Source organism: Hipposideros armiger, unplaced genomic scaffold (genome assembly GCF_001890085.2).
Source record: "Hipposideros armiger isolate ML-2016 unplaced genomic scaffold, ASM189008v1 scaffold_1184, whole genome shotgun sequence".
NCBI classification, from domain to species: domain Eukaryota; kingdom Metazoa; phylum Chordata; class Mammalia; order Chiroptera; family Hipposideridae; genus Hipposideros; species Hipposideros armiger.
Genome location: NW_017732534.1, coordinates 902 through 18,871, shown reverse-complemented (window position 1 = coordinate 18,871; position 17,970 = coordinate 902). Strand labels below are relative to the sequence as shown.

Below are 17,970 nucleotides of genomic sequence, written 5' to 3'. Positions count from 1 at the left end.
CACTCATCAATGCCTCTGCACCATGGGATGTGGACACTTCCATTAGGAGTCCTTGCAATTTATATTGCAAGCCTAAAATATGCCCCTAACGTATGCAATGAGAAAGTGTGCTAGGACAAATACCATTGATAGCCATGATTCCTTTCTTAATTTTGAATAAGACTAAATGTAAGTTTTAACATTTTCTTCACACATCTCAGTGAATAACTCCTGGAGTGTGCACACAATTAGAAAACCAGTGTTCCAGTTTATTTAGAGAGAAACGGCCCATTTCAGCCCTAATACATGCTCTTGGCTCATACTCCTGCTGTCCTATCTGACCAGCCTCTTATGCCCCACATACTGGACATCACCACCTTCCTCCATTTCCCCAAAGCAACAGTAACACAAGCTGACACGTAAAGTGAAAATTCACTTAAAGTTTGGGAGTAGCAGGTGGTATTGAAAACATAAGGCAGTAAATAATTCCACATTTGCTCAGACATCACCATTCCCAGGGATTTCTTGATCATTCCCTGCAATAAGGAATTTCTCAGAGGCATTTATTTCTCCTTGAGCCTTTGCCCCTTACTTTGTTCCTAGGTCCTCGCTCTATTTCCTACTCCTTGTTCCAGCTACCAGCTGATAACCACTAATTTATTTTACAGTTGTACACAGAGAGGTTCAGTTCTTCACACTTTTATTCCTCCCAACCCAAAGTGGGCTCTGGAATAATTATGAATAAAGAAACATTCACTGAAGTATTTTGCTTGATAAAAGATCAACCATTGCGATCTCTACTGTTAACAACACAAACACTACCACAGGCATTGAAATTCTAAGGATTTTAAAAATTAAACATTTTTTATCTAATGCTCATGCAAGATTCATACTTCTCCCCTCTGCCCTTCAGTAATTAAACATCAGAGTTAGCTGCTCCCTAGCATAAGCTTCTATAATTTGTAGTTCATACATACCTCCATAAATATTACTAGATAATATTTTAATAATGTGTTTATATTTATTTCTCCCTACGTTATGTATTTGGCTTATTCATTTCTGAGTTTTAATATTTTACATAAATCCTGGCACAAAGAAGTCATTAAATACATGTTTTGGGTTTTTTTGTATGAATGAATACATGAACAAACGAATGAGTGAATGAACAGACCAGAATGTTTCAATTCTCAGAAGTTTTATCGTGCACAAAAGATTATATTATTTCAACATCCTTGTGAGTAGATTATGTAGATTATAATATATACAATTTGAAATTAAACTACATCTCATAAGCCATGTATCAGCTTCATAGGTGTTCTCTCTGACTCAAAGGCATCTAGTTTCTGTTCAAATCCAATTTGCATGGTTCTCTGAGGATAATCCTCTCTAATTACTACTTTTTTCTTTCTTTCTTTTTTTCTTTTTTTTTTTTTTTAGCTGAGCCATCCTGTTGGCAGCTCAGCGGCAGCTCAGCTTGGGCCAAGACTCGAACCGCTGGTGTTCAGAGCTCGCACTCTTGAGCGAGCTCTTAACCAACTTAGCCACTCAGCCGGCTCCTATAACTACTACTTTCAACATCACTCCTTTACTTGGTAAAGTAATCGTGTACTTCCTATTTCTTTAGTTCAAAGTTCCTCTATCTACATTGTTCGCCAAGAATTATTTTGTGAAGCTTTCCATTACCCTACTCAATTTGGTCCCATCTACCCACTGAAGCCATTTCTCTCGGCTACCACCCCGGCTCAATTCCTTAGTATGTTACCTGCAGACTGTTCCAGGGTCTCGTAGCTTCTGCCTCAGTCCTCCCTCTGTAGTGCTGATATATTAATTTTCTCAAAGTACATATTGACATATGTCACCAAAGTGCTCAAAAATCTTTAGGGGATTCTCACTGTTTTCTCAGTTAATTGCCAAACACCACATTGTGCTACATTTTTTCCAATCTTCTGTTTAATAATAATTCTCACTTTTCCTTTATAGCAGTGGTACCTTTTTTCTGGAAGGAGGTGTCACTGGCGTTTGCAAATCTTACAAGAATGATCACCCCAAGAAAAAAACACCTGAATTTCATATATAGTTACAAGGGATTCCTGGATCACTGACCATGTTCTGTGCTATAGACAAGTTGTATTGCTCGTTCCATACTTTTTGTTTACAGCAGCCATTACAACTCATGCTATCAAAATCATTCATTCTCAGCAGTCCATCTAACATGTTACTTTCTCCACAAAAACATTTTTGGTCTCCCTAATTAAATATGATCTTTTTCCCCTAGAAATCCACACTACATTCAGTTTATATTACCGATGCTATACTTATTTATGGGGTTGTCTTATCTCATTGATAAAATTAAAAAGTCTATGAGGTTAGGTATTATGGCTTATTTATCTTTTGTAGCACTGCAGAATCCAGCATGGTAGTAAGAATAGCAAACATTGTTTAATAAACATTAATTGTAATTTTCTGGGCTGCTATATTGCAAAACTCCAGCAGGCCCCATGTTCAACACAGTCTATGAATTTCTTTTTTTTAATAATTAAAAAAATTTTTTTTCAATTACAGTTGGCATACACTACTCTGCCATCTTGACCAGAAGCTCTGAATTTCTTATTATATGTATGAAATCTCTTAGCTGAAATTATTTAGGCCAGATATGTTTCAGATTTCCAAATTGTTTAGATTTTAGAAAGATTATATAGAGCAAAACTTCATAATGAAATACATTAATACTTATGTAGCAAATTGTGTGAATATTCACACAGTCTATAAAATGTGAGTTCTGGTCAGGTTCTGCTGCCAAGTGAATTCAGGTCAGGTATTATTGACAAATGACTACAACAAAACTATTGCTTACAGGGCTTTTGAGATCGTGAGACTGAATAAGAAATTGTGGGTCTCTGTTAATTCTTGGCTCTATCTAGTCAGGCTGGATTACTTAATTTATGATATAGGCTAACCTCAAGCTTTTACTTGAATTTTTCTGCCCTAAGTGTCATTCTTTGTTGGTCTCTTTCAACTTCCTAGGGCACCTGAAGGACAAAAGTGGTGTTTTATGGACACTAGACAGCACTAGGAAGCAGAGGCTAGCTCAGACTACGCAGAGCTGGTACACAGGGAAATCAAGCACCAAGTTGATATGTAATAGCAACTTTCCTAAGGAATTTCTTGCTTAAAGAACACAGCATATCATTGTATCACATCCTAGTAGTTAGCAGTTGGTGTATTCTCTTTTTCAGAGAGTTTTCTAAATAAAATACCAAAGGGGTAAAATTATTTTTACTCAAAATTCTATCATTGCTTGCTTTTTCGCAAAATCATATATTTTAGATACCTTTTCACGTCTGTACTATAGACAGCTCATTCTTTTTAAATGCCAGATTACTTCATTATAGGGTGCATCAAAATTTATTAATTTATTAACAGACATATGGGCTATTATGGGGTTTCTCAGTACTGCAAATAATGTAGTGATAAACATCCACCTAGAGGTATTTCTACACATTTCTGGAGTTTTTATAAGGGCTAGTTTCAGGAAGAAAAATAGTTGGGCCAAATTAATGAATACTTTTAATAGGTAGTACCAACTGCCCTCAGACTCTTAAATGGTCATTTATTCATTGTTTTATCAGTCTGATTGCTGGAATGCCCATTATTATTTTAATTATAATAATTATTAGTGAGTTGAACATTTTTTATACTTCTATAGACTATATTTTGTGAAGTGTCTTCATATCTTTTGTTCATTTTTCTTTTTGGCTGTCTTTTTTTCTTGGTTGTAAGAATATTTTGTATATTAGTAATAACATTCTTTTGATTTACACATTTCCCAATTTGTCCTTTGATTTTCTATTTCTTTGAATCACAGAATAAGTTTGAAATTATCTTTGTAGCAAAATTGAACAAATTTGATTGTGAATTCAGGATTTCATCTCAATATTAGAAAATTTTGCCACTCCAAGATTATAAATAGATAACACCATCATTTCTTTCCATGCCTTTAAGGGGTCTTTTTCTTTAAAAAAACCCCACAAATTGTTGACTCACCTTAAATTTTTTTTATAAGCCAGTAGTCTCAAGACAATTTATTGGATAATCTATCTGAAAATAAAAGCTTAACTTCTATTTTTTGTATATTGTGAATAAGTCCCACTTTATCTCTAATAAATCATCTTTCTAACTATTATAAGACATAATAAATGATCTCTTCCAGCACTATCTATTATTTTGGCAAATTACTTAACTTCTGAGTCTCTACTCACACACATAAAAACTGGGATTAAAAACCATAAAAGCATTTAGCACGGTTTCCATTACATATAGGCAGTCAGTAATGACAGCTATTGGTACTTTCCTTCCTGATCCACTTATAGCACTCCAAGTTGGCATTACACGATTTAATCAGGCACTAAACTGTAAGTTGTTGGCTCATTAATCAGTCACTTCCACACGCACTGCAAGCTCCTTTGAAAGGAAAAGCTGTACCTTCTCCTAGATAGGCAGTAAGTAGCCGGCTGAGAGACAAAGTGAGGGCCCCAGGAACTGAGTTCTGGTCTACTTCTCACTAAATGAATGAACCTCATCTGTAAAATGAGGAAAATATAACCTGCTGCAGAGGATTACTGTGAGGGATAAATGAGTTAGTACATGGAAAAAAATTAGAAGAGTGCCTGAATTTGGTAAACACTTAGTAAATGATAACCAATATTTTTACACTTTAATTTTTATATCTCCTACAAATGTTATAGCACAGTTTTGACTTCATGGTCCATACCCACTATTTGTTTATTCAATCTCATAAATAAATCACCTTGCCATAGAAGAGTAAATAACATTGAAAGTATTGCTTTCTGAAGAAATAATAATTAATACTGAGTACTATACTTCAAGAAAAAATTATATGATTCCTTAAAATGTTATATAAAGTATGTAACACCACAAGCTGTAGCAGCAGTTAAGAATGAAACCAAAAACCTAGGTTTGAATCTTAGCCTCTATGCTTTGTAGTCACCTTTGTGTATCCTCATTTGTGAAATACCATATTAAGAGTGCCTCTACTTCATAGGTCTCTTACAAGATTCAATGAGTTAATATATTAAAACACTTAGAATAGTGCCTGGGTCACAGTCAGGGATAGTTAAGTGTTTGTTAAATAAATAAGCCTCTTAAACAACATCAGGATATGTCAGTGGAACAAACTGCAATCCTTCTAAATTTGTCTAATTGACTACCTGGTGTGTCATCCAAGGCTTTGGCATAACTCATATCAAAGTATTCTTCTGTTCACTAATTGTACGACAGGTTTGTTTTGTTTTGTTTTCTTCTTGCTGGTTTTGTGCATGTCAAAGACAATGACTACATACATATTTATCTTTGTAATCCCAGCACAAGCAACTGTTAAATGTAATAAGTGTCAATACATGCATCTGGAGTGAATAAATAATGAATTAAATAATTTTACCAGCATGAAGGAAACTAATCATCTAGTTTATTTGGAGCTGTATCAAAATACTTAATTATATTCTGGAAAGAGGAACAAGGCATGTACCCAAGGAGACAAGTGCAAAAAATGCTTACTCAAGTAATTGTGTAGCAATTCCTAAATAAGAGGAATTTTATACTGTCAAGCACTATGCGATATTTAAAAGAATAAGCTAGAGCAATATGTATAAACACACAGGGCGTCAAGTTGTTGTATAAAAATAAGGTGAAGAGTGATTCACAAATTATGATATGCAATACCATTTACTCGTACATATTAACATATCCAAAACAACATATTTGCCCCCCTTTTCCCTCTCTCTCTCTCCCTCCCTTTCAAAAAACCGAGGTAGAGGTATAGAAGAATGGTAGGAAATGGAATAGATTAGAGGTATTGATCAAAGGTCACTTAAGCCTTATTGGTAATATTTTAATTTGAAATTAAAAACACAATATCAATTATATTAGCACTCCCCAAAATAAAACATGTATAAGTGTAACAAAATATGTACAAAATCTATATGAAGGAAACCACAAAACTGGTGAATGAAATCAAATAACTAAATAAATGAAGAGTGTTCGTGGATAAGAAGACTCAATATCATCAAGATGTCAGTTCTTCCCAATATGATTTACAGGTTCAATGCAATACCAGTCAAAATCCCAGAAAGTTATTTTATGGATATTGACAAAGTGATCTAAAGTTTATATAGAGAGTCAAAAAGCCTAGAATGGCTAACACAATACTGAAGAAAAAAGTGGTAAGACTGACACTACCTGACTTCAAGACTTACTATTGTATAAAGCTGTAGTTATTAAGACAGTGTGGTATTGGTGAAAGGATAGCAAATATATCAATAGAACAGGATAGAAAACCTACAAATAGACCAATATAAGTAGAGTCGACTAGTCTGACAAAGGAGAAGGCAATACAATGAAGCAAACATAGTGTCTTCAACAAATAGTGCTGTAACAGCTGGCCATCCACATGCAAAGAAATGAAACTAGAAACAAACCTTACATGCTTCATAAAAATTAACTCAAAATGGACCACAGACCTAAATGTAAAAAGCAAAATTATAAAACTCCTAAAACATAACATAGGAATAAATCTAGATGGCCTTGAGTTTGGTGATGACTTTTTAGATACAACATCAAAATCATAATCCATTAAAGAAGAACTGAGAAACCGAGTTTTATTAAAAGTAAAATTTTCTGCTCTGGGAAATACACTGTAAAAATTTTCTGTTCTGCAAAAGCCAATTAAAAAATGGGCCAAAGACCTTAACAGACACCTGACCAGAGAAGATATACAGATAGAAAATAAGAATATGAAAATATGCTCCACATTATATGTCATCAGGAAAATGGAAATTAAAACAATGAGATACCATTATACACCTATTAGCTGTATGGCCAAAATCAAGAACAAAGACAATACTAAATGCTGACAAGAATATAGAGCCACAGGAATTCTCATTCATTGCTGGTCGGAATGCAAAACAGTACAGCCATTTTGGAAGACAGTTCGGCAGTTTCTTACAAAACCTTATCAAACGATCTTGCAATCACACTTTTTGATATTTACCCAAAGAAGGTCAAAACTTAACATACACTAAAAAACCTGCACATGGATGTTTATAGCAGCTTTGTTCATACTTTCCATAATTAAAAGCAACCAAGATGTCCTTCAGCAATGAATGGATAATTAAACTGTGCTATATCCAGGCAATGGAATATTACTCAGCAATGAAAAAAGTGAGCTGTCAAGCCACGAAAAGACTTGGAGAAAACTTGAATGCATATTACTAAGTGAAACTATATGACACTCTGGAAAACAATGGAGGCATTAAGAAGATCAGTGGATGCCAAGGATTAGGGGGCACAGAAGTAGGATTAGGTGGAAAACAGAATTTTTAGGACAGTGAAACTACTCTGTATGATATAATGATGGATACATGTCATTGTACATTTGTTCAAACCCACAGAATGTACAACACCAAGAGGAAACCCTAATATAAACTGTGGACTTTGGGTGATTTCTGTGATAGATTCATCAGTTATAACAAATATCCCACTTTGGTGGAGGGAGTTGATAATTTGGGGAAGTTGTGCATGTGTCACGGCAGAGAGTTATATGGGAAATCTGTGTACCTTCCTCTCACCTTTGCTAGGAACCTAAAATTGCTCTAAAAAGAATAAAATCTTTAAAAAGTTTGAAAGTCCATTACTTCTCTTTTGGAAGCCATAGCAGGGAGAACTATGCTACCAAGTGAGCTTTTATTTTTAGTCTCTTGACACCACCTCTACTCAACTTTTCAAATAAATACATTATTCATAAAAACATTTCATTTTTGTACAGTTTCTTCTGTGGTCTACATATGATTGTGTCTCTCTAATTTGGAAAGGCTTTTCCTGCCAGCATCAGCTTTTGACAGAGGGGTCAATTCTCTGATTGTCCAGGCATTCCATAAACTAATCTCATAGCACATCTGTGATTAGATATATGCCAATTGAGAGAAGGTCCCTTTTCCCCACATTATAAACTCCACTGGGGCTGCAGTCAGCCGGGTCTGTTCTGTTTTAACTGCTCTTTCAACCAGCACCTAGCACAGTGCCTGACACATGGCAGGTGCTCGGTAAATATTTGGTTAATACATGAACAAAAACAACAAAAAAGGTGACCCAAGAGGACATTATGCTCAGTAAATAAGCCAGGAAGAGAAAAACAAATACTGGATGGCATTACTTATATGTGAAATATTAAAAAATAATAATCAAACTCATAGAAATTGAGATTAGAAAAGTGGCTGCCAGGGTCTGGAGAGTGGGGAAAATAGGGAGAGGTTGGTAAAACTTTCAGTTATAAGACGAATAAGGTCTGAGGATCTAATGTATAACATGGTGATCATAGTTGATAACACTGTTGTATAACTGAAATTTGCTAAGAGAGTAGAGCTTAAATATTCTTGCCTAAAAGAAAAAAGGTAACTATGTAAGGTAATAGATGGGAGGGATGCTTTTACAATGTATGAGTATATGTATATCAAATCATCATGCTTTATACTCTTACAAATTTGTCAATTATACCTCAATAAAGCTATAAAAATAAGAATAATAAGGTAATAGAATTAAAAATCCATCAATACCTACTTAGCCTAGTATCTTCTAAATAATATGTTTCAACTGTATTATAACATTAGTCCAACCGTATTCCATTAAATGTATTCACTACAAATGCTGTCACAGTGTCAAGTATCCACAGAACAAGAGCTTGGCATCATCGGTTATGATGGTTAGTTCAGTTAGCAAACATTTATTGAACATCTAGTAATTTTTAGCACTGAGCCAGTCAAAGTGCATAGAGAGGTAAGCCAATGAGAAATGATCCTTTCCTTCTGAATACCAGGTCACACTAGCTTGCATTTATAGGACTGGCAGGTCATTATGACTTCATCTCCTTGAAAAGTCTCAAGACAATTCTTGACCACTTCCTGGTTCACTCCAAGTCTTAGTAAAGGAATGCAATGGGCTATTCAATTGCTTTTTGGCTAATCTTTTTTTTTTTTTTCTAGCTTAGGACAGGTTATCTCCCCCTATCCCCTACCTCCACTTCCTGAGTGGTTTCTTTTTTCTCTGCCTCTTCTCTCTTCTGTCTCATACTAAGGGAAACCTGGTTTTCCTGGGTGCCTTTTTTATGGGCTTTATTGTGATCTGCTCCTAACTTGGAGGAGAAGGGGAAACTGGCTCTTGGCCCTTATGTCTTCTTATTGCTGCTTTAAATGTGAAGTTAATATCATCTATCTATTTATATCACTCACTTCTAATCACCTCTGGGCTTCCATTCTTCTTTAGGATTCACTTTTACCTTCCTAGATGTTTTATCACCTGGCTCACATTTTTTTCCAAATTTCTATTTTGTTTTCTTTGAAGTTTAAACCACATTTCCTATTATTAGAAAGGAGGTATAGCAGTCAAGGGCACAGGTTCTGGGTTTGAATCCTGACTCTACCACTTTTACTGTAATTAAGGCAATTTAACATCTCTGTGCTTTAGTTTCCTTACTTGTAAAGTGAGTAATAATAATATCTACACTATAAGGATTAAATAAGATCCATAAAACACGTAAATAGTCACTGGCACACAGAAAGCACTCTAAAATGCCATTGTCATTATTATCCTTGGTATCATTAATAACCATATTGTTGACTATTGACTTTCAACTTCTGTACATATTGGCAACCACACATAGTTCTACTTTGAACCAGCTCACCCCACAGCCATACTTTAGTATTTCAAATATGGTATTTCTCTCCAACTACAAAAATTCTTCTTCATCTTTCTCATTCTCGATAACTCCCAAGAATTTTAAATCACTGATTCTCTCCCAATTCATCTAAACATTAGCAACCTAAGTTCCCAAACGTTAACTGATAATTTCCTAATATGAATCTTCATTAGTCTAATCTTAATCTCTTCATTCTTTGAACATAAGTACTTAAAAGCTCTCAATGCCCATAGATGAAAAATCTTACTTGTCCCTTAATAACCAAATTTATATCTTCCATGAAGCCTTCTCCCATCATTCTAGAACCCTCCATCCTACAACCACCTTCCCCTTGCCCAAACACACAAACTCACAAACCAAACAGATCGTATACTTTACAGAATTGCTTATCTGGGTATTTAGTGAGAATTTATTTTATATGTGTATATTACCTTCTCCACTCTGTTACAAGCTCCTTGAAGGTAAAACCAACACCAATTGAAGCTGACAATATGCTAGACATTCTTTTAAAGTTTACAAATATTAACTCATTTAATCTTTATAACAACCGTAAGAAGTAGCTACTGTTATCCTCATTTTATGTCTAAGGCAGAGAGAGGTGGAATTGGGGGGGGGAATCTTTGGCACAGATCTAAATATAAGAGGTATATAATTGCTGAATAAATAAACATATAGTTTTGTAATCTTGTTCTAGTTTTATGAATGATGTATCAACATCTATCTTGAGTCCCTCTTTGTAAATATTACCAAATAAAGGTGCTTCATTTCTACTACTCAAGACTAAAACAGGACTATATCAAAAGTACAGGTCTAGCAAATGCTTTCTAAGAGTAAATTTGGGAAGACATCTTTCATGGTTTTGGACACTAGTCTGATAATTATGGGGTGAAAGCATTTGTATGTTAGTAAGGGAGCACTTGGTCCTATATGCACTTTTAGAAGTAACTTCCAAGAATTAAGTAACATTTATCATATATCTACTTGTGCTCACTATCTCTGAATTATAAGCACTGCCATTAAGGAATATCTAACCTATGTTGACTAACAATCTCTTTGGAAACTCAGATTTATGTCTTTGGAACATCTTATCTATAAAAAGAAGGACCTGAGCTAGAATAAACTGAACTTTAGGGAACTCTAAGCGGGTCATTCACTTACAGAATCATACTATCCTGAGGAGACTGTAAGAATGAAGGAAATGATATTAATGCAGAAGGAAATATTCAAGAAACCAGAACCAAAGTCAGATGGGAACAGTAGCTCCAATGAAGTGCTGGAGAATCAACTCTTCCACATGGAGGACTTCCATTTGTAACTATGGCTAAATGATGTCAGTAGGAAAGTTAAGGCCATTCTGTTTTCACATACACTCTTTTCACTGTGCCTCAATTAATTTAAAGTGCAATTAATGCCCCCTGAAGCTGAATATATATGTTCATCATCAATTAAATATATTCTTCCTTTGAGGAAAACATCCATATTCTAGCAATATACAAAGGAAATAGTTTTATGAAGAATTAATTTCAATAGGAGGAATACAAAGCTATTAATAAATAGATGGGAATCTTTTTCATCAAAAAGACATAATAGTTGTAAAGAATCACCTTATAGGCATTTACAGGTATAGGGAATTATTTTGTTAAAGTCTTTAGGTTAGTGTACATTATACTTTTGGTGTAAATGTGCATTTGAAAGCCCGTTCTAGGTAAAAATTCCCCACTCCTTTCTTTCCTACTTATAAGAGGGCTTTTAAAATCTGAAAACTCACAAACAGTAAGCAAAAAAGAGACATTTACATTTTTGGTTCCTTGCTAGGTGTGATCTCAGCCCTCCAGAAGAAATCCTAAATTTATTTTAGCTTATTTTAAAATACATTTATTGTTAGAATTCAAATGTAAAATGATCTTAAATGTATATTTATCTTCAAATATAAATGAGTTTGGCTGCTTAGCATTTAGTGTAGATAGAAAGTTAAATTTAAAAATATTTTCTATGAAAGTTCAAGTCTGAAATACATTATGCAAGCCAGTCAAAAACCATTAGACAAATATGTAATTTAGATGATTTTAAAACATGAAAGTCTTACCTAAAGCAAAATACTTTTTTAGAAATTATATTACCGTGATGCCCAATATTTTCATTTGCTTTAAACTGTTTACTTCTATCCCCTTATACACTTACAAAAATATAGTAAACAAAATTTTTGAAAATTGTTTAGAATTATCATTATATAAGTATTACATAAATATGAATGTAGAGAAAAGATGAAATCATGTAGAAAATTTGTAATTACATCATATATATTACATTATACACGCACAAGTACACATATATAACTTTCACAACTTTTACCATTTTTCTTTTGATCAAAATTTTAAATTTAACATGTTATATATAATATATAATAGAAACAGAAAATAGAAATGTATAATATATAATGAAAATATGATTAGAACAAAGCTGTTTCTTTAGAGCAAAATGGTTAATGAACAATATTAGCATTGTCCCCAAGATTAATATGACTTGTGTCTAATATTGAAAGTGTTAGTCAAATAGTATGCAATTATAATATCCAGCTACATTCAATTTTGAGTATTATAAATAAAAACATTGTGGATAACGTCATATATTTTAAGTTATATGGAAATGTCACCATTTCTTAGAAGAAGGAAGCAATAAATGAAATCTATAAAATAGCTGATGGTCTCCATTTACAATTAATTACACACACAATAAAGAATCAGGGGAAAGGAGCCTACCTTCCATTGCCCTTTTAAAGAAGACCTTACAGCTCCCACACGTAAGGACACCATAATGACAGCCCGATGCTTCATCCCCACAGATTAAACAAATCTTCTGAGGTAATGAGTCGAAGCTGTACTGCGGGCTCTGGCTGGCTTCTGAATCTGGCCTTGAAATGCAAAACAAAGTACTCTATTTATTTTTAGGTGCACCACTATCTAATACCAAAGTTTTCTTAACACCAGAATTGACGGACTAAAAGGGGATTTAAAAAAATAGAACTGTATATATATACACACTTGAAACACATGCAAATTAAACTTGCAAACTAAACACTTTACTGGATTCACCAGGCTTGCTTGCAAATTATTAGCCATTCATCAGTAGCACTAACATAAAAGAATAAATAATATGTAATTTTTGTTCAGGAAATTCAATCGTATTCAGGAAAAGCTTTGTTTTGATTTCAAAAGTCAACCCTGTAATGATTGTTTACTTAAACAAGTATATGTTTGTCATTTTAAAGTATACTGTCAGTTTTGCCTATTCACAGCACATAAGATTCCAAACCGAGCATTTTTTTTTCTTTTAAATTCCATCACCTCAGTATGTAAATGAAAATGTTTTTGGAAGCCTGTGTGAAAAGTTGTAGCGATTCCGAAACAATATTAGAATACAGTGCACTGCAGTGACCGATAATTAAATCCATAATTTAAACATATTACACAACTTAATTTTAATCTTGCGATTCGTATGAAAATTGAGCGGTTTTGGTCGGCTACCCTACATCAAGTGCCACCCCTCCAGGTGGAACGATGCTTTCATGTCTCTCCCCTCCAAGACAGACATTCCCAGAAAATGTGCTTCTAAGAAGAGAAGCGTTTTAGAAAGCCCGCAATTCGCCGCACCCTTTCTGCTCCACCGGGCTATAGTGGAGCGAGTGTGACGCTGCACATCTTAAACCAGGGCTGGTCCTGCCTTGGAATCTCGCAGATTTGGAAAGTTTACGAATATGTTTTTGGGTAGGCAAGCTCCAAAAACGGCATCTTCTGCGCCCCATTTGTGTTCCCAAAAAGGTGAGGAGAGGAGGGAAGAAAAAGGAAGCCAAACTGCCCGGGTGTCCCGCCCGGGCCACCCACCCTCTCGCGGCCACTCGGGGGAGCGGGAGCTGGGCGCTTGGGGACCCGGAGAAGGCGGCGGCGAGCGGGCCGGACCACTCCTGCCGCGAAGTGCAGGGCGCGCCCGGCCGGAGCGCTCACCTCAGGTAGTTGAGATAGGGCGGGTAGACCTGCGGCAGGCCCTCCTTGAGCACGGCGGCCTGGTAGCTGAGCTGCGGGAGCCCGTTGAGGCCGAGCGGCGGGTAGAGCGCAGGGGCCGCCCCCGCTGCGGAGGCCGCGGCCGAGGTGGAGGGCAGGCCGTCCCGCGGTAGCAAGCACGAGCCCGCGCCCGGCGCCTTGCAGGGCGGTGGCGCGAACGGGCCCTGCTGGGGCTGCGCGCCCTCCGCTTTGTACAGGATGCACTCCAAGGTCGACCCCGACGAGGACGCGGATGAGACAGAGGAACTGGTGGGCGCCGCCGCCACCGCCGCTTCCCCGGGTCTGGACGACGGCGCTCTCGGCGGCAGCGGCGGCGGCGCCAGCGGGAAATCTGGGAAGACAGCGGGGCTGGCGCCCGTCACCAGGTACGGCCGCGGGGAGCGCGCGGTGCCCTCGGCTCCTTCCTCCTCCTCCTTGATCTTCAGGGTGGGCGGCTGGAAGTCATCGTACAGCGGGAACGCGTCGTCCTTGGGCTCAGCGTCGGGCGGGTACGAGCAGTCGGGGAATTCTCCGGCTGAGACCGGAGGGGCCAGAGCCGAGGGCGAGCCCCGCAGCGGAGCAAAGGCGCTGCCAGCCGTGGCCCCCCCGGCGTCATAGTTCTCCCCCTCCAGGAGCTGCCGGGTGCGGGCGGCCAGGACAGGCGTGCTGAGTGGCAGGATGGGCACGTGGATAAAATCCATCACCATGGTGGCCTGCGGGGAGCGCCCCGGCGCCGCTGGCGCGTCCTGCTCCGCTAGGGCGACCCTGGGCGCAGAAAAGCGGGAATCTTCCTTGGGGACCAGGGTGACACCTCCTTCGGCCGCCCCAGGAGCGGTGGCCGCGGCTCCTCCTTCGGCCACCGGGACGCCCAGAGGCCTGGGTTTGCCCTTCAGAAGAGGACCCACCGAGCCCTCGGATTCCGAGCCATCCTCCTCCACCACAGCGGGCTGCGGAGACGGCTTCACTGCGGCCCCCGGCCAGTGATGGCTCCCAGAGGTCGAGGGCAGCAGCTGCCGGGACGGTGACAGGCCCCTGGGCAGCACTTTATAGGCAGCTGCCGTCCTGGAGCCGTCGCCAGCCTTGCCCTCTGGCCGGCTCATGAGCGAGGGCAACACCCCCTGGGTGCCTGGGGCAGCCCGGGGCTCTTCGGGAAGCTCGGGGCCGGACAGGCACCAAGGGCTGTTGGCCTCGTAGGCGGGAGGGCTGGCGTGGCTCTGCCGGGGACCTGAGGGCGCCAGTAGAGTGTTCAAGACACTGTCCAGCAGCCCGCTGTCCTTTTCTGGGGGTCTAGAGCTGCCACCTTCTGCACCCACTGTGGCTTCAACTTTGGGATACACCCCCTCCACGTGTGACAGCGCCTGCTGGTTCTGCGTCTCCCCGTCCGAGTCCCGTTCCTGGCAGGGCCGAGGGAAGAGCAGCCGGTCCAGGGAGATGGGTATGGCCGAGACTACGGGCGAGGCGTCCGAGGTCTGGTTCGCCTGGAGGGAGCCAGCGTCCTGGCGTCCGAGCTGAGGAGATCCGACCTGGGTGGGGGAGGGCCCGCCGCCCGCCACGTGGGGAGCCCGGGAAGCCTTTGCCTTCAGCTCTGTCATGACGACCTGACTCCACTTTTCTCCTCCCCTGTTTCTAGGGAGGAGGAATCGGGGAAGAAGGAGGGGGTGTCCTGGATATACGAGCAGCGGGAGGAGAAAATAGGTGTTGAATGTGGCCGGATCGGGAAGGGTTGGGGGTGGAGGGCTCTCCACCTCCTGGGTCAGAAGAGGGCGGCGCTAGTCAGCCACTGCCCTTGCCCTCCATCTGGCAGGCAGGGGAAGGGTGGCAGTTCGGTCCCTGAGGCCGGTGGGGAGAGCAAGAGAAGGTAGTTGTAGGGATCTTGTGTCCTAGCTGCGAGAGTTCTCCGACTTCAGTCTGAGGACAGGAGACGCAGAGTACTCACAAGTCTGGCACTCGAGTGGCGGCGGCTTCGAAAGCAATTACACGCGGCTCTATCTCCCGACTTTTTCTCCAGCGTCAAACCCGTGCATGCCGTGTAACTCTCAATCCCTGACTGCGTTGCACTTCCCTTCTCACTAAAACCCTGGGGCTACTTGGACCACTCAGTACAGCCCATCCTCAGGAAGTGTAGTGTTCCTGCTGGCTCCCTATAGCTGGCGACAGTGATCTCTGCAGCTCGCCCTTTTTCTGGGCAGTCCGAGAAACGCCTGTGGTTGCAGGTTCCGCTCAAATGCCAAGTGAAACTAGTTCTCATTGAGAATGCTGCTCATACACGAGGTCCTCGCACACTCAGGAAGTACAAGGCTTAACTCGAGTAGTGACAGCTGTAGACTGGCCGCACAGCTTTCTAATAACGCCTCTTCCCCGTCGGGAGGCCCCGCCCAAAGCCCCTCCCCACCCCTATTATGGATCCGATCTGAAATCCCGGAGTTGGTATTCCCAACCGCTAATCTGAATCCACTCTGAAAAGCAGGTGGCGTGGAAGGGAACTTCACAAGCATATTAGATTTTGTACTACCAATTAAGAACTACGGCCAATATAACTGGAAAAACGAACGGATTCTATCAGAAGCTGAATTTTTAAGATTTCAGTTTTGTAAAGATTTAATACAGAGGAGGATATTTGGCTAGATTACCTTTGAGAATAAATGTATGAAGGATGATCCTCAATAGTATAAAAGACACACCCTCTCTTATGACTTCCGTAACAGTGAGTACTTTCAAATTTCTCCTACTACATCCGACATGTTCTGCTACTCCTTTTTTTAAAATTACATTTAGTTTAATATGACCAATATTAAATATATATACATATATATTTATTATATATATATAAATATATACATATATACATATGTATATATTATATACATTTATATATACATTTATAAATAATAAATATATACATATTTATTATTGTGGAACAGTTTGTTTTTCCAGGACCCATCAGCTCCAAGTCTAGTGGTTGTTTCAACCTAGTTGTGGAGGGTGCAGCTCAGCAGCCCATGTGGGGCTCGAACCCATAACCTTGTTGTGAGTACTGTGCTCTAACCAACTGAGCTAACCAGCCACCCCTGTTGTGTTACTCTTGAACAGCCCTCAATGTGTCTGGGAGTGGAAGATAGTTGATAACACCTCTCTACCCGTGTGGGAAGTTTGGATGTTGTATGCCATACTTTGATTTTTCCCAAGGAATGAATTCTAATTTTTAATAAGTAGCATTTTAAGGAAAGCTTCCTTTAGCTCCAGCTTATGTCCTGTGCTGTATCATAAGTTTCTCAAGAGAGATATTGAGCACTATTTTCTCCCCTCAACATTTTTATTCTTAAAAATAATTTTTGCATTTCTTAAGCATCTCTTACTTCATAAAGATATGGAGAGGGGAGAGTATTGCAATATATTTGAGATACAGTGTCATAAAGTAACAATTTCTGTGCTGAACCCAAGACCATTGGGTATCTTGACATCATCTGAAATATACCATATTCAAAACTGAATTAGTCATTTGGAAAATTCCTCAAGGACCTATCTGTGCTGATGCCTACAGTTTCTCTGGCCAGGCGTAGAGAATATAATGGAAGACTCCAAGGCTCCAGGATGGGCAAAGCCACTAGAGGTAAGGAGCCCAGATCCCTGAATTACTTGGGGAGGCTCTACATGCATGAGAAATAAACCTATATCATGTTAGGCTGCCGGATTTTGGAACTGATTCCAGCAGTTAGCTTACTCTCGCTAATTTTAGGTATAACGGGAATTAGGCAGGTAGAGGAAGGGTGAGACAGTTCTAAGAAGCAGATATAATATGTTCACATGGCCTCAAATAGGAAGGCATAATATGGGAACTGCAAGGAGGCCGTTATGGGTAGAATAGTGTAAAGGTGGGAATGGAAGGGGATGAGGCTAGAAAGGTGAACTAATTTATTATTGTTGTTACTTACAGGCCTTCCTCTTTCCAATCTATATTAATCGACTTAATATGCTGTATTGAGATATAATGTACATACTATACAGTTCATGAATTTTAAAGTGTACAATTCAATGGTTTTTAGCATATTCATAGTTGTGTAACCATTACCACTATCAATTGTAGAACATTTGCATCTCCTCAGAAAGATACCTTATACCCATTAGCAGTCAGTTCTCATTCCCTCCAACCCCCACCCCCCAAAACCTCCCAGAAGCTATTAATCTGCT

At 39.2% G+C, this 17,970-nt stretch overlaps 1 protein-coding gene across 2 annotated transcripts in view; it reads right to left on the bottom strand.

Annotated features, from left to right (window-relative positions):
* The window catches only part of PGR (progesterone receptor), an 82,740-nt gene extending 67,151 nt beyond the window's left edge, over positions 1–15,589 (bottom strand). Inside the window, exons 1-2 of one of the 2 annotated variants that reach the window (XM_019632833.1) lie at positions 13,747–15,589; positions 12,505–12,656 (exon numbers count right to left, since the gene is read on the bottom strand). In XM_019632833.1, the coding sequence (XP_019488378.1) occupies positions 12,505–12,656; positions 13,747–15,374 (1,780 nt within the window). In that variant the 5' untranslated portion in view covers positions 15,375–15,589. The remainder of the gene's footprint in view (positions 1–12,504; positions 12,657–13,746) is intronic. The other variant, XM_019632834.1, reaches the window with a different exon arrangement.
* Between the last annotated feature and the right edge of the window lie 2,381 nt (positions 15,590–17,970).